General features: G+C 37.8%; 1 protein-coding gene across 17 annotated transcripts in view; it reads right to left on the reverse strand.

The window, feature by feature from the left end:
* Window positions 1-24,841, reverse strand: part of Emsy (EMSY transcriptional repressor, BRCA2 interacting) — a 75,277-nt gene that overhangs the window by 2,081 nt on the left and 48,355 nt on the right. For 7 of the 17 annotated variants that reach the window (XM_076938453.1, XM_076938444.1, XM_076938436.1 and 4 more), the window contains 8 exons: window positions 20,260-20,433; window positions 17,859-18,057; window positions 10,297-10,461; window positions 8,325-8,480; window positions 7,358-7,399; window positions 4,666-4,817; window positions 2,383-2,946; window positions 946-1,425 (listed from right to left, as the gene is read on the reverse strand). In XM_076938453.1, coding sequence (XP_076794568.1) covers window positions 946-1,425; window positions 2,383-2,946; window positions 4,666-4,817; window positions 7,358-7,399; window positions 8,325-8,480; window positions 10,297-10,461; window positions 17,859-18,057; window positions 20,260-20,433 — 1,932 coding nt within the window. Of the gene's footprint in view, window positions 1-945; window positions 1,603-2,382; window positions 2,947-4,665; window positions 4,818-7,357; window positions 7,400-8,324; window positions 8,481-10,296; window positions 10,462-17,858; window positions 18,058-20,259; window positions 20,434-24,841 lie in introns of those variants that run through there. The other 10 variants (XM_076938438.1, XM_034501922.2, XM_034501906.2 and 7 more) reach the window with 7 other exon arrangements.

Genomic DNA, 24,841 nt, shown 5'->3' on the forward strand with positions numbered 1-24,841 from the left:
TTCCAAACTATGTACCAGTTTGGGGAAAATAAAACTGCTACTATCAAGAAAAAATATCTTAATATCTTGCATTAAGAGGTAGAAATAAAATACAAGTTGTAAGGGCTGGTCTGTACTCAGTTTTAGTCTTCACTCTTAATCTGTAACACAGAATGGCTGGTGGCTTTTAGAATGAAGACGCTAAAAATCAAGAAGATGGGCTGCCGACGAACTGTCCCCTGTGGTGACAACACCATAACAAGATGATCAAATACTAACTGACACAGGAAGCAGAGTTTATAGTTAATGACAACTTAAATGTAAAGATAATTTAGAAACACACATGAAGAATGTGTTTCTGCAGACATTCCAGTCAACTGAAGTGTCATTGCTCTAGGAAGCACAGATTCAGATGAGGAACAAGAACTGTTTACAAAGTGTCCCTGAAATTCAGCTAAACAGAAGGGGCAAGCAGTTATATTCCAGTATGTCAGACGAAGGAGTCCAAAACATGAGCCTAGGAAATCACTGATGTTTTGAGTGAACTTGCTAAGTCAACACACTGCAAGCATGGTACTAAGTCAACACACTGCAAGCATGGTACTAAGTCAACACACTGCAAGCATGGTACTAAGTCAACACACTGCAAGCATGGTACTAAGTCAACACACTGCAAGCATGGTACTAAGTCAACACACTGCAAGCATGGTACGGACATCAAACAAAGCTGACATACACAGGCATGGCCCTTATGGTCACACACTATTCTGTCTGACCACGTCCATCAAGTTTCTATGATTATTTTAAAAACAAAACAAAAAGTAAATATAAGCTTGTGTATTATAATAGTTTTTACATCTCTGTCCTGTTACTACCTTGAAGTGACTAGTCCTGTAACATCCCAAAATGGATCAAGCCCACAGCCTCCCATCTACCCGAGATGTCTCATTTCCTTCCAGTTCTTACCTGGATGATAATTTCTGTTGGGCTCTCTTCAGCTTTCTTTTGGCCTACATTCTGAATACGCATGAACTGGCCTGCCGTAGGCACTCCTGCTGCTTCCATTTTTCTGGTCGTTACGGGAGGGCCAACAGCAGATGGACTTGAACAGGACTCTCTACATTTCGTCATCCCTGCCAGCACCACATGGGTGGAGGGTAGAGCTCCTGCCTCACCAGTGAGCACATTGGCGGCTAGAGCCTTCTTTGGGGGATCCACTACCATATGTTCTACATTTGTATCAATCTGAGCTTCCATCAAAGACATTTGCAAAATGTCTGACACTGCTGTCTTCTCAGAGGCCTGAATGGGAGATATGCTTGTAACTGGTGATGTCAGCTTAGGAACAGACCTGCCACCAGTTATCTTTGTAACTGTGGGAGGCTGGCGCCCCTCAAATGTTATCTTTGTAACAGAGGATCCTTGGGTTATAATTGGCTGCTCCACCTGAAAACAAATTGGGGTTGTGTGTATTATAGCTACATCTCTTTGAGGAAAAACTAATCAAACACTCCAGAAAATATGGTAAAAGAAACATTCGTGCGGTATATTAGGAAGACATTTTGAAGCTCCATGTTTTAGTAAGAGGGCTGGATGGGAAGGTTCTGTTTTCTTTTAAGGAACCTAGGGAAAGAGGAGGGGTTGAAAGAACCTTTGTTCAGCCAGCCAAGCTATGAGGCAGTAAAGGAAAAACAAAAACAAAAATAAAAATAAAAACAAAAACAAAAAAAAAATCACAGCAGCCTAGTTTTCCTTTGTGATTTACATCCCTAGACACCTTCAACCCACTCAAATGACTTCATATCTTTTTAAATTAAAGTAAGTTGGATTTTTTTCAATCTTTTGCTTCAAAGTACAACTCAACTGTATAAACATATTCTATATGAATTGCAGTATACACACACATATATAATCAATCCAGAATAATAAATTTTTGTTAGTAAAATTTCTTATGATTACCCATATATTTCCTCTGTTATCTAGATGGTAAGTGTAGAGGGTAAAATCGTCAACTAGACTAAAGACGGTTACTAGAAAGGGGGATAGATGGCCAATGATGTTCCTTCAAAGGCTGCAGTTTACTGAGCATCACTGCCACGGAAGTAAGTTTATAAGCATGGAGGTATGGAACTGTCATTTTCATGCACTGCTGGTCACTGCTGAAAGTGATTCCTTTAGAAACTGTCTAGAAAGCAGGCTGAGAGCTGTGCTTTCCTCTCCATCAGCAGTGCACCTCTCTTCTGATACCAATACCAGCACAATCAGGCTTTGGGCTCCTCTTGCCTAGAGAAAGCACTGCTGGCATGTTACAGCTGTGGTGACAACCTTAAAAAAAAAAGACCTCACCTAACCCCAATCCAAGAACACAGACATTAACTTTGCATGCTATCAAAATTCTGTTACCTGGCTTGCAGGCTGTTTCTCTGATGAGGTGGGGAGCGCCATTTGGCTCTGGGGAGTTTGGGGTTGCACGTAGATTTTTGGTTGGTTCGGAGCTTGCTGCAGTTTAGGAAGCTGCTGTGTGGTTTTCACGGCAAGCACCTGTACTACAGTTTGTGGGGGCTGTGCCATTAAGGTAGGAAGCTGCCTGTCTTTGGCCACCACGGTATGCTGTGTGTGCTGTGTATCTGACTTGGGCTGTGCTTGTTCCTGTTGGAGAGGAGTCAGTTTCTGATGCCTGATGGAGAGCTGGGGCATCTGTGTGAGCTTGTGCTGGAGTTGGTCTGTCTGCAGATGGATGGTCTGCTTCTGTTTGGTCTGGAAGCACTGCAGAGTTTTCACTTGCAGCTGAGTCTGTTCCAGCTGGGGCTGGCTAAGTTTCTGCTGTTTAGTTGACTGCGATTGTGTCAGGGCAGAGCGGTAAAACAGACCTGTCTGAGGATCCAATGTGTCCATCTCTTCAACCTCACCCTCCTCAGTTCCAAGTTCCTCACTGTGTTTGGTAAAAGCAGTGTGACTGCTTAATGCCTAGGTAAGAGAAATACAGAGTAAGAATGAAAAAACAGTGATAGTGTCACATCTTTCTTGAACTGAAAAATATGTGAGATTCATTCCAATATTTTGAGAGGACTCTAAAAAACCTCACAGGCTTTTAATCAAAACTCCTAATTTGGACTTTCAGACAATAAGTACTTCAAAGTCCAGTCCATTTGTTATTGTAGGGAACCCAGAACCTATAGATTAGAGGAATAAGGTGACCTCAGAGCTCATAGAGAACAGAAAGGCTCTCTAGCTCAGGAACACTCTATAGCCTGTACTTGAGGGATGCTCACCTGTCTAAAGACAGAAGGCAACCACTGAGAAGTAAGGAATCCAGAGCAGAACCAAGAACTTTGGCCACATGCATGCCCTCAGTCCCAAAGACCAGATGGAGACATGTCCACCCCAATGCCCACAGCAGGCCTCCCTGAGGAGAGGTTGTATCACCAAGGTATGTGAGTCTCAGGCTCACTAGGCTACAGCTTCCCAAAGACCTGGTTCCTGGAAGGGAGTGAGCCAGGGGACAAGTCATTCCTCTTTGTGGGAAAGGAGACTGACTGCCTGGGTCAACTGAGATACCACTGGAAGGAGAAATCATTCTGAGTGACACTGTTAAAGGGCCAGCATGTCTTGACCTCTGTGTGTCTTGAGAAATATCAATGTCAGGACCTACCAGTAAAGGACAGACTAAGATCTGTCACTCAGCAAAATCTTTAGACAGATAGCTTTCCTTTGGGACACAACAAAATCCACCTTACTCCTAACCCTCCTGCTGCCCTCTCATACACTACACTACTACTCTACCTTCAAAACTGGAACATGCCCTTGATTCATAGCGCCTGGTACACACAGTTTTGATTTAACACCTCTTCACTGTCTTTCAGGTAGGTTGTATACAGCTGGCAGCAGAGTGAAAGAAATTTAGGGACTACCAAGGAGAGTCATGGCTGAATCTGACTCCTAGGAAGCAGCTGTGTGGCAAACTGTTACTGGGTTTAAATCATGGCTCTGCCACCTGTAACACGTTACACGACTGGCGAGTAAGAGGGATGATGCACCCACTCTTCAGAATCAAATGAATATACTCACAGCTCAGAGCATGGAGTCTTATACAAATCAACTCAACGAGGCTTTCTTCTTCATTAGCCTTAATACCAGGCATTTCTATCTGATATTAGTTCATTCCCTTCCTGTTGCACCTTCTTTTATTGATCACATATAACTAAAGGTATAAAATATTTATTTCCATTCTTGTTCATAATGCTCTCATAATAATAAGGATTTATTATAAAGTATAACAAAGACAAAAACAAACTCATCAGCAAACAACTAAACAAGCCAAATATGATTTCATTTAGAAAATCTTATTTACTCTCTTAGTAAACCTGTATTAATAGTAAGAGCCACAGAAACAGTGACCAATTCTGATGAGATTCACCCAGACAACCCAACTCTTCTAAAATGCTGTTTCTAGAATGTTTAAAAACAAACAAACAAACAAACAAAAAAGATAACCGCTTTCTAATCATTTCCTGGTGTTCAGACCTCCAACTCAGTCTCTATTCATTCCTCATATATGGATGAGTTACACATACACTCTACAATTCAGATAAGTCTTTTTTTTTTTTTCAAATAGAAGATAAAACTGAACCTTATTTTGGGAATAAAGTAGTTACCAAATATAACAAGAAAAAGAAGAGGTACAACCTGCTGCATGATGTGGGTGATTGCTCCAGGGGAAGATGCTGGGATGGACTTTACTACCACCGAAGTCTGTGTCGCAGTCTGTGACTGAGCCACATGTTGGAGCAGGGTCCGCTGGGGCTGGGAAGGCTGTTGGGGCTGGGAACGATGGCTGACTGAAAATAGAGGAGGTGGTGATGTTTCTCCAGAAATCACCACAGCAACTGTAACCAGTTACGGGTCATCTTAAGCATGAATATGAATATGAGCTTGTATCCCAGAGGGTGGTACTATACACTAAGAGGCAGAACACAAGCATCTATCTACCCATCTAGGAACTGTGGGACTCTAATATAAAGTCTCTAATGAAACTGCTTCCTCACCCGCAAAACTGGAGCCACAGAGCTATTGTAATGATGAGTGGTGGAGCAGCACTGTGAAAACAGTTATCATCCAGAAGGGACACCTTTAAAGTGACACCCTTTAGTGAACTGTTGGCTTTTCTCCCTTAATTTTTAGATCTCTGAGGTCACAGGGAAACAATGCATTTCCATAAACCCCAGACACATCATTAAGGAAAGTGGGAAAACCATGCAGTCCGACACTAGCAGTGCTCCTTTCCATGAAGAGACACTGCTTCCAGAGAAAGCCTCACGGTTCCAGAGAGAGGACCAAATGATGCTGCAGGAGTTCTCTCCTACTCTGATTCAACTCCTTACTCCTGTGAGTTTGAAGCTACTTGTTTTCTATAAAAACACTAAAGCTCAGCCTCACTCTGTGCCTGTGTTTAGATGGGATGATAAAAACTTGTTTGTTCTTACAAGAGGCAAATGAAGAAATGGGTTGAAGTGGTCTTTAAATAAAGGGTCAACAGAAAAAAGGTTGTTCTGTCACCTCAGTTTTAGCTCAAATAGAGCAGCAAGAGTGAAGTTCTAGAAATCAACTCCATTTCCTTCTCTCCTGCCACAGGTCTCACTCAAACTACCCATTCACGTAGGTGCCAGTCTGTCCTCTCTTACCAGCCCCAATTTCAACTTACAAGTATAAACACTTGCCACATCCAAACCTACAAAACATTCAAATGCCATTAGCTACTGGGAAGAAAAGCTTTGAATCAAAAATAGGTAAAAAAAACCAAATGTGTGAATAAGCTAAGGGTTTTGAGATTATGAAAATTCCTCCAAAGTCCCGTAACTGTAAGGTTAACTTATTTCAAGTGGCACTGTTTCATGCTTAGAAACACTGAATGTCCAGGAGTGAGCTGTACCTACAGGTCAAAGTACCTGTGTGGTGATCTAAGGACTAAACTACAGCTTTAACTGCAATTACAATTTGCTTTTCTTTACACTCAAAGATGCAGCACTTCTGACTACAAATAGAGCTACATGTGTCATAAGATCAGAGAGTATCCCCTGGACTGGTAGAATCCTTTGATTCTACACTATACTACCTTCACTGCATTTCACAGTACGCCTTTACTATGTGCATTTTAAATTGTGAGTTAATAAAATCTTCCATACATTCTCAGCTAAACTGAAAATAAAGAGCCAGGATTTACATTTTAACATCTACTGAAATAATTTACAAAAGGACTAAATAGGAGAAAAATTAATTATGACAATAAACTCAAGCAAGTAAATTAATGAAATTTTTAAATAAAAGTATCATCAAAAAAAATGACATCTAAAATATAAATAATAAATTTCTGATGAAATTATCAGATTATATAGACCATTTTGATACCCATACTAGTTTTTATAGTTATTACAGTAAGTTTTTTAAAAACATTTACTTTTTAAAAGAAGTTTTATTTATTGTATTTATATAAGGACACTGTTGCTGTCATCAGACCCACAGAAGAAAGAGGGCATCAGATCCCATTACAAATGATTGTGAGTCATCATGTGGTTGCTGAGAATTGAACTCAAGACCTTTGGAAGAGCATCAGTGTGTGTGTGTGTGTGTGTGTGTGTGTGTGTGTGTGTGTGTGTGTGTGTTATGTGTGTGTGTGTGCAAATGTGCCCCACATATATCTGGGTGCCTATAGAGGCCCAAGAAATGTATTTGATAACCTGGAGTTTAAGTTACAGGTGATTGTGAATTACTCAATATGAGTACCGGGAACCAAACTCAGAACCTCTGGAAAAGCAGCACCCACTCTTACCTGCCCCAACAAGTACGGCTTTTTACATTAAAAACAAAAACAAACAAACAAACAAAAAACCAAATTGGAGTTAATAAAAGATCAAATAACAGTATCTAAAAATAATTCTCCTTCATGATCCTATATATTTCTTCATATTAAATGTCCAGAGTATAGGAGACTGAAGTTCAGTGAAACCTAAGAAAACTACCATCCACTAGAGAACAAAGCAGGGCTCAGAGCAGCTAGTTTTGAATGCTCAATATGGCTGGCTATGTAAAAGGTAGCAACTATGAAAGGAGATCACAGAAAGAATATCCGTGAAATAGATGTGACCTTAGCTGGCCCACATAAGCCCCCAAACCAGTAATTTCTTTCAGTAGACAATTCTTTTTCTTTTCTAGCAAAGTGTTTGTTTCATTGTTATTTACAAAATAACCTTTCTTTCCCTTCACTAGGGGCGCTTACCTTCCCTCTACCAGAGCAGAGCAGAGCACATCCATTTAAGTGCTTCCCCCACAATTAGTCAGCATCAACCTTTCATTACACTACCGATGGATGCACACCACTTACCTAGAAGGGGAAAAGCAACCTCTGTCCCCTCATCAGTGCGTTCTGAAAAGGATAAGTAAGGGAAGAAATCACAGGTCTTTTCATCTATTTACTATGTGCTAGTCTAGACTACTGGAGAGACTAACATTCATTTCCTCAGCAGATTGGCCTCTACATCAGCTGCTTTTCTGCTAATATCTGTGAAGTTGATAGTTTTCTACTATCTTCATTAGGTTTTCTTTCTGGAAAGTTTTAATTCACCAGCCCTAGTATCTCCTCAAATAATGCTAAAGAAATCTTTTTCTCCATGGCATCTGGAACTTTCAAACACCTGAAACTTTACAGTATCCTTTAGTGACTGCTTATAGAAACACACGACAGGGCTTGCTTTATATGCCATCTCTCTCACCCCTGGATCAGTCACACCACTACCCCTGAACTCCTTAAGATCTCAAACTAATAAAGTATCCAAAACAGAAAGCAGTATTCCAGGTATGATCTCACCTTAATGTAAGACAAAAGAATTGCACACCTCCATAGGTACCATCCCCAAAATCTCATTAACGTTTTGTTGCTGGACCACACTTAAATATCTAATTTGCTTTTTTTTTAAGTGTGTGTATGTGTGTGTGTGTGTGTGAGAGAGAGAGAGAGAGACAGAGAGAGAGAGAGAGAGAGAGAGAGAGAGAGAGAGAGAGAGAGAGAGAAGGGAAGGAAGGAGGAAAGGAAGGAGAGAGGGAGGGAGAGAAGGAGGGAGGGAGAGAAGGAGAGAAGAGGAAGATGGAGGGAAGGAGGGAGAACAGAGAGAGGGGTTGATTAAGTCTGGGAAATAATAGGGGGATTATTAAAGTTAGGAAAACCCCAAGATGATGTCAATCTGCTCTGAAAACAAACAGGAAAAGAGCTAGAAATATAAAGATATGTTCTCCCCCAACTCCACAAAGGTAGCACTCACTACCTTAATACTATGTTTTAAGAGGACACCTACCCGTGGTGATGTATTCAGCAACTAGTTCTGACTCTACCACAGCAATGGATGGACTCTCAGGAGAATGTCTCTTTTCTTGGGTCATCTGAATAGGTACTGCCATTTGACTCAAGTCAATAGTGGGTTGTCTTGGTTTAGATTCCAATTTTTCCTTTACTGCATAAAAAAGTCGGGGAAAAGTTACTTTTATTATAAACAAGTACTAAAACCAGAGCTGTCTATGGGAATAATGAACCAGACCTCTGGGGTGCCATATCATCAGTGGCTAAGAAGACAATGAATTGAAAACTGCAGACTGCTCTGTATGGTTGTATAGACTACAACCTGTGTAACAGCAGCCTACAATAATTCATATGCAATCACATTCAAGTCCCCCCCTATTATTCCAGGCCAGCCAGCTATTTTTCTTTATATACTCCTCCTAAGATGTTATTTCCTTTGTATTCAAAGAAATCCCTAGCATACTCAGTTCACAACAGCTTGATCTGCTGTAGAGCATATCCCAGAATAGCACTTCCCACTGATTAGTTCATATGACTTACTAAAAATTCAAGGGCCTGGGAATGTTACCCAGACATTGGGTGCTTGTCCAGCATACACATGGTCTTGAGTTTGATCCCCAGAATAAAGAGGGAAATCCATATAACCTTTACTGAGGGAGGAGGATTGCTGAGTTCAGTGCTGACCTGGGCTATATCCAGGCCAAAATGAGACCCTGTTAGTGTGTGAGTGTGTGTGTGTGTGTGTGTGTGTGTGTGTGTGTGTGTGTGTACACAAATTTGGCAATTTAAGATATGGCCAAAAAAAATGTTACAAGTCTTTAATGACTCTTAAAGAATAAAACATAAAGCTTTTCATTGTTGGGAAAAAATAGGTGCTTTGCTTCTGTATGTCTAAAATGTCTGATAAAATAGCCTGTAATTAATAATGGCATATGTTAAGATGTATTTTTTTTTTAATCTTCTTACCACTTCTTCAACAAAATCTCTTCACTCAACATTTCTATCTACATGAATGATTGATAAAAATGGTTGAAAATTTTAAAGACGAGCAGCTGAAAAAAGTGCCAAAGGCTAAAAATATTAGTAGAAGGAATCATCTACATTTATATCAAATAGAAGTATAGGGTATAGCATGGGATTTACAATAAACAATATTAATAACTAAGTCCACTAAAGATTGTTCCCACCAAGCACAAACTATGACAAAAGCAACTCAATCTTTTTAAACACAGAAACCAAACCTAAAGAATCCTGCTAGGATCCCACAAGCAGACACGGCCCTGCCCCTGTCCTGCCACTGACCACTAGTCAACCTTTCTCAGTCTTAGCTAACTTCTCCAAAACATGAACTGGTTAGATGAGATCATCACTACAACCTGTAAAATAATTGTTATTATAACAAAAAACTCAGTATAACGTACATAGAGTTGTCTTAGAATCTATCAAAGATATTTAGTAACTAGAAACACTGATAGGATCCTATTACACACAGATGTTCTAGCAAAGAACTTAAACAAAAATAAATAAATCTGAAGATAAGGTAAGAGTAAGTGAAAATGTTTACAAGCAAGTCTAATAGTGTTCTGTGGTAGAGAACTGGCCTGACAGTATCTATGAGCAAAGCAGGGGTCCTTCAATCTGTCCTAACATTCCTAAATAGATCCAGCAACTGAACTGCACCCATCTTTGTTCTGCATTCATGCTTACAGGTGACAACCCACTCCTCTCTGCTGGCAAGAGGATTCTCCATTTGAAGTAGAAGCTACTCTGTCTACTCTATCTCTGTTCTAATAACACTTCATCTATGCTTCATACTCCTATGTACATCTTAAAGAACAATAAACTGTACCAACAATTATAGGTAAGTCCAGAGGGGGAGAAATTTACAAAAACTATGTAACAGCGGTGTATTTTAGCAACCCGTCTCTAGAGAAAACATGCTTCATTCAGGTGAGCATGTGAATTCATACCTGTTGTCTGTTGGAGTTCTAATAGAGCTTTGATTGTTGAAGTAGCTGATTGTGATTCACTGGATACATCCTGATATATTATGGTGGGGCTAGTCTCCATTGCAATCTCATGTTCTGACCAATCCTGACGCCGGGAAGCAATTACATGAACTACAGGCTGGGAATCTGTTTTATATTAGTTAAAAAAAAACAAACCCTATAAACAAAGTTTCTCTCAAAATAAAGCAATATTTTTGTTTATCTTTGTATTTAATGTAAATGTCAACCTTGACTTCTCTAAGAAGACTGTAAGGTCCCAGAAGGCATCTCACTTCTGAATTCATTTATTCACTCACTCATTTATTTTACACTAGACACCTGTGCATCAGGATCCATATTTAAAGGACTTAAAGGAACTCACAGAATAGTACAAAAAGGTTCAAGAAGCACACAGTCTGTTTGAAAAGACGAACATATAAAAAGACAAAGTACAATTCACTATGCTAACTGCTGTCTACATGGGTGAGCATCTATATATAGGTGAGTGCTTGTTTGTGTTCACTAAAAACAAAATGTTAGAGATAGGAGACTGGGTTTTCCCAATGTATATGAAAAAGATGTCTATATCATGCCTGGGGAATATTTTGCTGAATTATTGACAGTAAGAAAAGAGAGACAGTCTAGAAACAAAATGATGTAATGTGACAAGTGCAATAGAGGTCAGAGCCAAGTGGAGGCCTGTCATTTATTAGCAAGTTGATTCTTTGGGTCTTAACTCTGCTCTTTAATAGGAACAAGAGGTGAGCATAATGCAATGATAGTCTTGGCTGCTTAACAACAGTAATACATTCTGAGAGGTACCGTAGGCAATGCTGTCATTGTGAGAGCAACCTTACACACTCAGAAGAAGTGTCTTGCTACTGGTAGGCCATATGGCACACCCTATTACTGTTATCACATGTACATGTATGTGTATATATGCACACATACAGTCCATTACTGATTGAAACATCAGTATAACCTACATGATCATATGTAACTAAGCTTTATAGACTATAAAAATCAGTAGAAATGAGGTTGTTGGGGGGTTGGCTGAAAATTCAATTCTAAGATCTTTGGTTGATTTGAAAATATTGTCAGCACATGTAAATACAAAATGTGCATCAGATGAAGCAGCACATACTTAACAGTTCTCTATAAAGCAAGCAGGCTGGACCACTTTGTCTAAGATACTGTATAAGAAAATGGAGAAGATACAAAGACATGATCCCTAAGGTTCAGATCTAGATTGTAACGGGAAACAAAAACTGATAGATAGCATGATACTTGGGGGTAAATAACAAATGGCTAAAACAAGAAAAGAGACTGCTTTTAGTTGTGCTGCTTAGTTGAAGCATCCAAACAAGGATTATCTGGTGGCTCAAAAATACAAGAAAAAACATCAAGTTCACTCTCTAAGAACATCACAATTTTTAAAGGTAGGAGGGTGTCCAAAAATATTGAAGCAAAAGGGAACAATTCTTCTAATGAAACAATCTTTCTGAAGAAAAAAAATCAATATGCAATAAGTTCATAATATTTAATAATCATAAACTAACAAGTCATGTGTGGTGGCCCAGGTCTATAAGCCCAGATTGGACTACATGAGGTCCTGTCTTTAAAAAGCAAAACAAAGCACACTACCATCAAAGCAAAGATAAATAAACTAAAACCCTGAGTAAAAACCATCACACCAGAGACATACAATTTCCACTAAGCTTTCAACCACATGTAAGAGACTGGCTATTTGCCTGTAATGCCAAGTGCCATGGGAAGAATACTGCAGTTCTTCTTTACATATTCTAATAAGATATGTAGAAAATTTTGTTTGCTTAGGAACAGAATCTCATGTAACTCAGGCTAGCTTGAAATCTGCTATACAGCCAAAATGACCTTAACCTCCTGCTTCCACCTCCCAAGTGCTGAGATTACAGGCATACACCACTGTTTCTGATTTATTCAGTGCTGGGGATTGAAACCAGCTCTTCATGTAGCAAGTGCTTTTCCAACTGAGATATACCCCTAATGTCCTAATATGCAAAATTTTAACGTGAGAAGCACTATTTTATGTAACTTAAAAATAAATTTTCATGATGAACACAAACCTATAATCTGAGCACATGAGAGGATCATTAAATTGGATGCCATATAGTCTGAGCCTCTGTCTCAAAAACAAACAAATTCTCATTGCTGATATAGGCAAAGAGAGTGAGTCTCTGCAACCTAACTATGAGATACACTAAATATTCAGAGCAGGGATGTGTAAATGTCTCTACAGGAGTGCTAACCAAACAACATCTCTCCAAATAAAGCCATTCCTTGGGGACTGGGAGAATGCCACCTCTTTCTGTCCATAGAGAGCAGATGATGATCACCAAGTATCAGGTAGCAACCCAAAGATCTGTGATACAAAATGAGTGTGAACTAAGTGAAAACACAGTCTCCCTCGCTTCTACTCTCTGGGCTTACGCTCACACCTGGGGATGCTTCGATCACAGGACACCAGGAATCTGATCTGTTTCTGCAGTATGCATTCAGGTGTCCAGCTAACATGCTTTATGTTTTAACACAACAATGTGGGCCTGCTGCAGACTTTCCTTACAGGTTCTTTAACAATTATGTATTAGATGTCTACTACATGTTAGGTACCAGGAATGCATACTTTAGTATTATATTCAAAGGCAAGCCCAGGCATGTATGATATGCCTTTATCACAAACCATCTGTGCCATCCTTGCATAGCCATAAGACTTTTCAATTAGCAGGATCTTAAAGGTCAATGTTATCCTCCACCCTTCAGCACTCCCACATGCAGGGTCTTCATCAGAGAGCCACTGCTTTCTAATACTTCCTTTTCATTTCTGCCTGCACGGCTGTGATATAAAAAGTTTTTTTACATAAAGTAGAAATAGATCTTTCTGTCATCTGTGCAACAGTACTACTGTCTATCTACTTACCTACAAAGACCAACTGACTTCATCTATATCACAGAAAGAAACATGACTAACAGTCTCAGAATCCCCACCTAATCCATCCCCACTCCTTCCTCACAAAAAATAATTCCCAGATGTCTAACCTCCCTAAGTCATCTCTTCCAAGCTAAACCCAAGCTATCTATATTCCTTCTGTGTTACAATGTAAACCTTTCCTCTGAAGCATTTATCCCAGTGTTCTAGAGAACATCAATTCTGCAAAATTTTCTGCAAAAAAGGGTTCTGTAGTCAAAAACACTGAGGAACATTTTATATTATGTATTAGATATCCTAGTTTTCACCTTTAATGATATAAATTATGAAATAAATTAGCTAATAAAATTCTAATAAAAAGTTGTTTTGCATGACCTATGCTTGCTTAAAAAAAACAAACAAACCAACCTCCACTCTGGCCTCCCAAGATCATGATTCTTCAGGAAAAATAATGCCAGAAACTGAGTTCTGAAATTAAAATTGTATCTTTATGACATTTATTTTCAGATTTGACTCATGTTCTGCTCCTTTAAATCTCTACTTGGAATTCATTTCCTTGTTCTCTTCTGGTTTGCTTAACAACATCTTATATTCAATCTACCTTAAACCTTTTAGATGGGCGGTAGTGGCACATACCTTTGATCCCACCACTTGGAAGGCAGAGGCAGGAGGATCTCTGAGACTGAGGCCAGTCTGGTCTACAAAACTAGTTCCAGGATAGCCAGGGCTAAAGAAGTCCTGTCTTAAAAACAAAACAAAACAAAACAAGCAAACAAACAAACAAAAAAATCCCCACAATCTTTTAGAAATAAAGCTGGATATAAATGAAAAAGTAATAATAATGAAAAAAAATCTTAACACCAATAAGGATACTTATCTCACTTTGCAAGTGGGAAAGAAAAACCAGACGGGCAATTTGAGAAGATAAAAAGCACAGTAGCTTCAGAAAACATATCATCTGATTTTCAGTGAGTAATATAGGCAAAAATGTTCTTGATCTAATAGTCTTGTCTAACTTACTATCTATCAATATCCAAACAAAAGTCTAAAAATGTTAGGAGAAAGTAAGAGGGGAAACAATGTTTTAGAATAAAGCAATAAAAATGAGTTTATAAGCATGAAGCTTAATCATTCCTCTGTTACTGTTATCCTTGAGATGCCAACAAAGAAGAAAATAACAAAAAGTATAAAACAAAATAGTTAAGATTAAAAAACAGTATCAGAAACATAATATGCTGTGATGAATCCTGCCAGAGTGATCAAGATTCACATCAGGAAGATGCCAAGCTTTCTACTCTACCTGTTCAGGAACTAAACAAGGGGCTTAGATGAGATGCCTCCTTGTGGTAGGGATACTTAGAAATCACTAAAGCATTCAGCATGTGCAGGGAAAACCCTTGAAAAGAACTCTTAGGTCAAAAAAAAAAAAAAAAAAAAAAAAAGATCAGTTCTTCCTTATAACAGAATAAAGAATAATGGACTTTAGAAAACCATCTATAGATGCTAAAATTTATGGATAAGTGATTGATGAGGAACACTATATTTACAGTCTCAGAGTACCTCCTCCAAAACTGGTATTAATTTCAAAGAGGAATATGTTAACTTCACGGTAGAGAAAACTAGAAGCAATCATCCTAACCAAGTGACCACCATTCATCTCATCAATGCGGCAAAAAGGCATCATGTGTACCCTGAGGAAATTGATAGTCACCATCTACCTGTACAATTCCTACTGAATTAAATCATAAAGAAGATTCTACAAAGTAACCAACCTAAACTCTCCAAAATATCATAATCAAAGGGAAAAGTGGGGATTAAGAAGCTATTTAAGGCAAAAGAAAATAAAGAATGCTAATGGTATCAGAACTGATGGCTCATACACTTAACTCATGAGGAAAACATAGGCAGATATTTTTTAAATTTATGGTTTCATTATATTTATAATATAAATTTAAATTATAGTCTACATATCAAGTTCCAGGCTAGTTAGGATTACACAGTGAAAGAGGAGGAGGAAGGAGGAAGGGGAAAAGAGAAGGAAGTGATGATAATAATGTGAGTGTGTAACTCAGCATAATACAGTTGAGTGTAATGTGTGATCCTGAGTTGGAAAGGGACTAGGAGACAAAGCAATAAAGACCATCACTTATCAATTGGTAGTATATGTAGATGAATTACAAATTAGATAACAGTATTATTACATTAAATTTCTTGACTTTAATAATGGTAATTTAGTTATTAAAAGGATAACTCATAAGAAATTAGAGACCAAAAAAATATATCTGTTTAGAGGTAAAAATCACATAATACCTATAACTACTCTTAACTGGCTAAAAGACTTAAAAATTGTATACACATACAACAGATACAACAGAAAAGAGACTAGAGACAAAAGTAATAAAGCAAGGCTATCAGTATCAGTGGTGGTATGTTTAGCCACGTATAAGGCTATATATACATAGGTTTTATTCTCAGAACCAAAAATTAAAATATAAAAATAAAACTAGGACCGGAGAGAGAGCTCAATGGTTATGAACACTGGCTGCTTTTTCAGGGGACCCAAGTTTGATTCCAAGAAGCCACATGACAACCCACAACTGTCTATAACTCTGTTCTCTAAGATTTGATGCCCCCTTCTGGCCTATTCCAAAACCAGGCATGTATGTTGGTGCACATGTAGGCAAAATATGCATACACATAAAAAAGAAATAAAAATTCTAAAAATGAAACTACCAACTGGGTAGAACAAAATATAAACCAGTAGGAATGACTGGTAGTAAGAGTCACACATATAACTAGTTTACACACTGGTTTACAATCAGCAGAAAGATAAATGAGTATTAGCAAAATGACTTGCCAATGATTACTACCCCTGATAGCAGGGTGAGAAAAACTATTCACTTTCTAAAATAAGTGCTATATTGTTTGTTGAAATCAACAGCTTATTTCTTTTTAATTAACAAGCTTTCCAAGACTATTTTCTACTTGTTCTGTGAATGGACGTTTCTTTTTCTTGGAGTGTGGACTTTTAGCCTTTAGCATTATTTTGTTCACTAGAAAAAAAAACTATATGCTGCAATTGTATGTGAGCTTTTCTAATATACTAGTCTAGATTTTAAGCTCCTACACACAAGAATTAGCCAGGTGTGGTAGTTTACACCGGCAATCCCAGGACCTGGGAGATGAAGGAAGGAGGATCAGAAGTTCAAGACCATTCTCAGCTACAGAGCTGGAAGCCAGACTGGGCTATATAAAACCCTGTCTGGGGTGGCGGTGGGCGGGCAAGAACTGTATTTTACTCAACTTAAAGAGCTAACATAGTTCTTAGTATGTGTTACAAACCAACAAATAATTGTTAATAAACAACATATAGCTATGTAACCCATATAAAATTAATATGAAGGCATCATTGAAAAATTAAAACAATAAAGTGTTTGTATAATATGGAAAAAGTGTGCTTTCTAGCAGTGCTTTTTAAAAAAATCAGCAGGCATACCAGCAAGGTTAGCACGGAGGCAGAGAGAAGGAAGAGAGGAACAAGGAGCAGAGGAAAGAGGAACACCTTTGCTTATGTGCATCAGATCGCAAAGCATAGACATACACACAGGCTGAACAGCTCTAATCCAAAATGTTTCATATCTGAACCTTTCTGAGCAAGGTGACACTACTAGCAGAGAACCCCATCCCTAACCTCACATGACGGTCACAGTCAAAACACAAGTGCAGGGGGAAACAAGACCTGTGACCTCACCCTCAGACTAACTGTAGAAAGGTTATATGAAACATACATAAATATCATATTTAGACTCAGATCCTATGTGATACCCCCTTTCCTTCTCTTTCACACACACACCCCACGAACATTCACACACAAATACAAAATCTAAAATCTAAGACAGTTCTCATCTCAAGTGTTCAGACATAGGATCCTCCGCTTGTGGCACCCAACAACAGGGCAGTTGGAATAATTAGTAATATGAACAGAAGACAATGTCTCAGAGCTTCAGTACTAATACTCCTGCTGTGTGGAGTTTAGCTTCGAATAATTGGGATAACCACTGATTACCATCTGGAATATTTTTGAGAGTTTAAGGAAATCTTATTGATAATTATGCCAGAACAACAGATGTAAACTAAAATCCACACAAACCGGGATTTATAGCTCACTTCTGGCCACCTTGACTCTTCCTCAAGGTTTAGCAATAACCATTTTCTAAAAAATACATTCCTTTTTCTTGTATACTTCTTCTTCCTCTTACCCACACCAAACAGGAAAAACATAAAAGTTACCATCTAGAAATTATAGTTGTTTGATATTGCCTACATAATAAAAAAGAATCATTTAAAAAATTCTATCGATGACTTGATGAACATATGACACAAGGTACGCCAAAAATAAGATTTCATCTCACTCACTAAACAGCCAAAAAAAAAAAAAAAAAAAAAAAAAAAATCCAATCCAATCAAAAGAACTACCAGTAAACAAATTTGACTTGGAATCTCTACAAGGAAGAGCCATTTAGAAACTGAGGCATGACATCATCAGTGCTTGCATAAGCAGAAGTACAGTTAGTCTTACCTTGAGAACTCTGGGAGGACTCTGTGGAAGAGGAACTACTGTCTGTATAACCCTGTGGTTCTTCTTTTCCTTCCTGAGCAGATGAATTACCGGCCTCTGCTACTCTGGATGCTTGCTGTAATGTTTCTGTTACCAGCTGCCTTGTTTGTTCACTAACAACTGTAGCTTGAAATGTTACTGGTTTGGGTTTAATGAGAACCTAGAAGAAAAGCAGAAGCATGCCTAGATGAAATGTCATAGCCCCATTTAAATGCTAAACTAGCCATGCATGGTGGTTTATACCTATAACCCCAGCACTTGTGATACACAGGGTATAAGACTATCATTAATTCAAAGCCAACTTTGGCTAGAATAAAATCCTGTCTCAAAAACAAACAAACAAACAAGAAATGCTAAATTTAAAGGTCATTTTCCAGATACACAAATTACCATTATGCATATTTACCATTAGGTTATCATTTGGTATTTCTTACCAAACACTAAAATCCACAGATGAACTAAAGCTAAGCTATGTACAGTATTTTGAGTGGTATATGCCAGATCACAACAGCTTTAATTCTTTCTGTTTTCTTTAATGTATGTGTCTGTTTATGTATACATGCACATGTGTACCCTCAGGGTCCAGAAGAGAGTCTTGAATCTTCTGGAGCTGGAGTTGAGAGCCTCCCAATGTGTATGCATGGAATGATATTCTGGTCTTCTGCAAAAACAGCAAGCACTCACAACCACAGAGCTATCTTGAGTCTCCCAAAGCTATGACTCTGACAAGTATTTTCATATCTAACTTCAGAAATCACTTTTCAGTATTATCTATCACAGTAACAACCACAACCTAAGTGGTAGAAAAATTTAAAGAAAATGAAAAATACATGTAAACTAGACTCATTAGAAGTTTTTTTTAACCAAAGTATCTGTCTGAGCTTCCTCTCTCAACTTGTATTAACAGAATAAAACCAAGACCATAATTTGTTCAAGCCACCATTTTCCAAGTCTCTTTTAATAAGAAACCAAATGAAATTCCCGACACACCTGCACAAAGCAAACTGCAGCAGATCTAAGTCATGTCTCTAGGAACCAGAGGAAAACTGATATAAAGTGCTATCTGCAACAGCAAGAGGTCAACTCCTGAAAAGTTAAAAGCTTATACACTAAAACAAGTAAACCACAAAAAAAAATCCATACTGAAACATTACCCTTCAGAATCTGGATTCTAGAAATTTAATTGGATTCATGGAATAAAAATATCGACTCATACCTAATAACACCACCATCACCAACAAAAATAATATTGACTCACGTATGAGGCTCTACTAAGTCACTGATGTCCATGAGTTTAAAAAAATTGGTTTCTGTTAATATTTTACATGGTGAAACAAGTGAAATCATTACTGCTGAATTCAATAAATAACTTGGGCTTATAACAAAACTAATTTTTAAAATATATAAACAATTTTAAACTAAAATATATAAACTACGGTTTTGAAGGAACAGATTCCAAAAGCCAAATATAAGTTTAAATTAATACCCTTTAAAAAACTCTAGGATTCTATTTCTCAAGCAAAGCTGATACTGATCCCTTTGATAGTCTCAGAAGAGTAGTCAAAGCACCTACAAAGTCAACAGCGTACTAAGGTGAGATTATACCCTTATCCTCAGACTTCTACTGTCTGAAAATGAACACATCACCAACATCTGTTATGTAGGGCTGGAATAAAACAAACTTTCATTAAGTAAAGCTCCTATGTAGTCCTGTCAACTCATAGAAAGAAACTAGTTTCCAGTACTCTGTCCTTCCTCAGCTATCCAGTTCTCACAGTCATAAACATCTTCAGGAAACTTTATCCCAAAGGAATTCTCTTCCCTACCTTTGCTCATAATGTGACAGATAAATGCAGATATCTTTAAAAGTACTGAAGAAAAGACAGGTTTTGAGAACAGATTAATAATATGCATTCGGTTTTTTAAAAATCTGTTTCTTTTCTTATCAGCCTATTGATCTCTTCCCTGATATTTCTACCAGGCTAGGCACAGTAGTGGAAGCCTTAGAGGCAAGCTGACCTCTGCGAGTTCAAGGCCAACCTGGTTTTACATAGCAAAACTCCAGGACAGCCAAGACTGCATAGAAAGACTCTGCCACTAGATAGATAGATAGATAGATAGATAGATAGATAGATAGATAGATAGACAGACAGACAGACAGACAGGAAGGGGGAGGGGGGAGGGAGAATAGGAGGGAGGGAGGGAGGGAGGGAGGAAGGGAGGGAGGGAGGGAAGGAGGGAGGAAAGGAAAGGAAAGGAAAGGAAAGGAAAGGAAAGGAAAGGAAAGGAAAGGAAAGGAAAGGAAAGGAAAAAAAAATTCTACATGGGAATTAGTCAAAAGTCAACACATCTTACAGCTTACCTGTGTTTTCCCTTGTTGTCCATATACAATTTTTGTTGGAATGATTTTAGCTGCTGGCTGGACTGTGGAACCTATTCCTTTGGGCTGTGTTACAATCATTTTGGTGATGGGTCTTGTAGCAGTAATTATAGCTGGCTTTGCTCCGGTTGGCACTGTCTGAAGAGTCTTTTCTCCCTAAATTGAAGTCAATTATTAAAGAGATATATATGCATTTAAATGATTAAAAACAAACAAATCAACAAAACCACAACTGTTCTTTCACTGAAAAAGCAAAGAAAAATTTTGCCAGAAAAGGAAAAAGACTGTAGAATATGCAACAAAGTATAAGATTTCTAAGTGATTAAAAAATCCTGAGCTTTGTTGAAATAATATTACAAGTCATATAATCAACTTTCTAGCCGAAAGAGAAATTATTCCTCATGAATATGTTTTTAAAAATCACTATATCTAAGAACACCTAAGAATTGATACCATCCCATTTACAGAATAACTATATTAAACAGAAATTTCTGGAAGAACATACAATAAAATGTTAACAATTGTTATATCTGAGATTGTAGGTCATCTCCCACACTCATTTTTACCTTTTAATATACCTGAAGTGAATATTTATATAATAAAAAAAAACTATGCAGTTTATCAGCAGATAAACATAGACATATAAAATAAGTCTAGCATACATTATAAAGGTATGAGAGAGATGAAAAGGGTAGAGATATTAATATTCTTTCTAAGGTTATATGGAAGAAAGGGGGAAAAAACGTAAAGCATTCCTCATATTTTCCTAGTATGTTACCAATACCACTTTAGTTTATTATAAATTCAAGCCCATTAACCTTTCACCATTTTCTGAATTTTTATCTGCTTTATTGTCTATCTGTCTTTTTCTCTACCTCTATGTGTGTATGTGAGTGTGTTGTTGGAGACTGTGTGTGTGTATATGTGTGTGTATGTGGTGTTTAAGATTGAACCCAGGGCCTCACAAATGCTAAGCAAATCCTCTACCACTAATAAATCCTCTACCACCATTGTTTTCTTCTGAAGTACCATTTTCAGGTCATATTTTTAATCTCAGCAGTTTTATTTGAATTTAACTGAATTAAATTCAAATATAGTAATTTTATTATCAAATTTTAAATTAAAATTAATAAAATTTAAAGAGTTGGCAATTTTTACATTGTCATTTTCTTAATTTCTAGATATCATTATCACAGATGTGTGGGCTTTTAACTTAGCAGTTGGTAAACTGAGAGCAATCAGATGAGCTGTCTACAAAGCAACCATTGAGAATTCAGATCTAAACCCAAGTCCAAAGATTACAAACCTACCTATCAACTACAACTATCTAAAAGAAACAAAGTGTCTCCAATCAAGGAGTTATTTCAAGTCTCACATACTACTTGTAGTAGCATTCTCGAAAGAGCTCTGATTGATCCTGCTGATCCATAAATGGCTTAACAGCCTATCTAAACACTGTGGCCCAAACAAAGCCAGCTTGCAGAGTGTCATCTGAGAAAGCTCATGTGTAGTAGGCCTGCACAGGACATAGTTAGGGTATAAACACATGCTCTGTGTGCTGAGGATGATGGTTCCATAGGTGCTCCCATAGCAGATAACAACCTTTTATAAATCCAAATACTATAGAATCCTAGCTTTACTGTTGATTTACTAATGTAAATTCAGAAAAGGTCTGATCTGGACCATTTTCAGCATTATATAAGACTGTGATCTTTTGGCTGGGGCAGACACCTAGCTGGTCTGCTCCCATGAAGACACAATATCCCAAGACATCCTAGAGGAGCCACTGCACTCAGAGCAATGAAATTTCAGGATCCCAGAGTCGGCCTGAGTCCCAGTTCTTCCACCCAGGAGCTCAGGATTATAGAACTCTGAGGAGTTCTGACACAAGCAAGATAACTGGAAAGACAGGCTCCAGTCAGAGACAGTGAGTACAGGTAGCACTAGAGTTAACCAGATGGTGAAAGGCAAGCGCAAGAATATAGGCAACAGAAACCAAAGTTACTTGGCATCATCAGAAGCCAGTTCTCCTACCATAACAAGCCGTGAACACCCCATCACACGGGAAAAGCAGGATTCAGAATTAAAATCACTTCTCATGATGATGATAGAGGACTTTAAGAGGGACATAAATAACTCTCTTAAAGAAGTACAGGAGAACACAGGTAAACAGGTAGAAGCCCTTAAAGAAGAAACACAAAAATCCCTTAAAGAATTACAAGAGAACACAAGCAAACAGGTGAAAAAATTGAATAAAACCATCCAGGACATAAAAATGGAAGTAGAAACAATAAAGAAATCGCAAAGGGTGACTACCCTGGAGATAGAAAACCTAGGAAAGAGGTCAGGAGTCACAGATGCAAGCATCACCAACAGAATACAAGAAATAGAAGAGAGAATCTCATGTGCAGAAGATACCATGGAAAACATTGACACAACTGTCAAAGAAAATGCAAAATGCAAAAAGCTCCTCACCTAAAACATCCAGGAAATCCAGGACACAACGAGAAGACCAAACCTAAGGATAATAGGTATAGATGAGGGTGAAGACTCCCAACTTAAAGGGCCAGTAAATATCTTCAACAAAATTAGAGTAAAACTTCCCTAACCTAAAGAAAGAGATGTCCATGAACATACAAGAAGCCTACAGAACTCCAAATAGACTAGACTAAAAAAGAAATATCTCCTGTCACATAACAATCAAAATTATCAAATGGACAAAACAAAGAAAAACTTCTAAAAGCAGTAAGGGAAAAAGGTAAAGTAACATATAAAGGCAGACCTATAAGAATTACACAAGACTTCTCACCAAAGACTATAAAAGCCAGAAGATCCTGGACTGAAATCATACTAAACTTAAGAGAACACAAATGCCAGTCCAGACTACTATGCCCAGCAAACCTCTCAATCACTATAGATGGAGAAACCAAGATATTCCATGACAAAACCAAATGTACACAATATCTTCCCACAAATCCAGCACTTCAAAGGATAACTGATAGAAAACTCCAATACAAAGACGGAAACTACAACCTAGAAAAAGCAAGAAAGTAATCTTCCAACAACCCCAAAAGAAGATAGCTACACAAACATAATTCCACCTCTAATAACAAAAATAACAGGAAGCAACAATCATTTTTTCTTACTATCTCTTAATATCAATGGACTCAATTCTCCAATAAAAAGACGTAGACTAGCAGACTGGATACATAAACAGGACCCAGAATTTTGCTGCATGCAGGAAACGCACCTCAGTGACAAAGACAGATACTACCTCAGAGTAAAAGGGTGGAAAACAATTTTCCAAGCAAATGGTCGCAAGAAACAAGCTGGAGTAGCCATTCTAATATCAAATAAAATCGACTTTCAACCTAAAGTAATTAAAAAAGATAAGGAAGGACACTTCATACTCATCAAAGGAAAAATGTACCAAGATAAACTCTCAATTCTGAACATCTATGCTCCAACAGGGCACCTACATACATAAAAGAAACTTTACTAAAAGCATACATTGCACCTCACACAACAATAGTGGGGGATTTCAACACCCCACTCTCAGCAATGGACAGATCATGGAAACAGAAACTAAACAATATACCTTTTTCTCGGCACCTCATGGTACCTTCTCTAAAATAGACCATATAGTTGGTCACAAAACAGTCCTCAACAGATACAAAAAGATTGAAATAATCCCTTGCATCCTATCAGATCACCACAGACTAAGGCTGGTCTTTAATAATGACAGAAACAATGGAAAGCCCACATACATGTGGAAACTGAACAATGCTCTACCCAATGATGACTTGGTCAAGGAAGAAATAAAGAAAGAAATTAAAGACTTTTTAGAATTTAATGAAAATGAGGACACATCATACCAAAACTTGTGCAACTCCATGAAAGCAGTACTAAGAGGAAAACTCATAGCTCTAAGTGCCTACAAAAAAAAAAAAACTGGAGAGAGCATATACTAACTACTTGACAGCACACCTGAAAGCTCTAAAACAAAAAGAAGCAAATACACTCAAGAGTAGTAGATGGCAGGAAATAATCAAACTCAGGGCTGAAATCAACCACGTAAAACCAGAAATAACTATACAAAATATCAACAAAACCTGGAGTTGGTTCTTTGAGAAAATTAACAAGATTTAGCCAGACTAAGCAGAGGGCACAGAGATAGTATCCAAATTAACAAAATCAGAACTACAAAGGAAGACATAACAACGGAAACTGAGGAAATTTAAAAAATCATCAGATCCTACTACAAAGGCCTATACTCAACAAAACTAGAAAATCTGGATGAAATGGATAATTTTCTAGACAGATGCCAGGTACCAAAGTTAAATTAGGAGCAAATAAACCACCTAAATGATCCCATAATCCCTAAAGAAATAGCAGCAGTCATTAAAAGTCTCCCCACCAAAAAATGCCCAGGACCAGATGGTTTTAGTGCTTAATTCTATCAGACCATCAAGGAAGACCTAATTCCAATTCTCTTCAAACTATTCCACAAAATAGAAACAGAAGGAATACTACCCAATTCATTCTATGAAGCTAAAATCACGCT

The sequence above is a fragment of the Arvicanthis niloticus genome, chromosome 1, assembly GCF_011762505.2.
Source record: "Arvicanthis niloticus isolate mArvNil1 chromosome 1, mArvNil1.pat.X, whole genome shotgun sequence".
NCBI lineage: Eukaryota > Metazoa > Chordata > Mammalia > Rodentia > Muridae > Arvicanthis > Arvicanthis niloticus.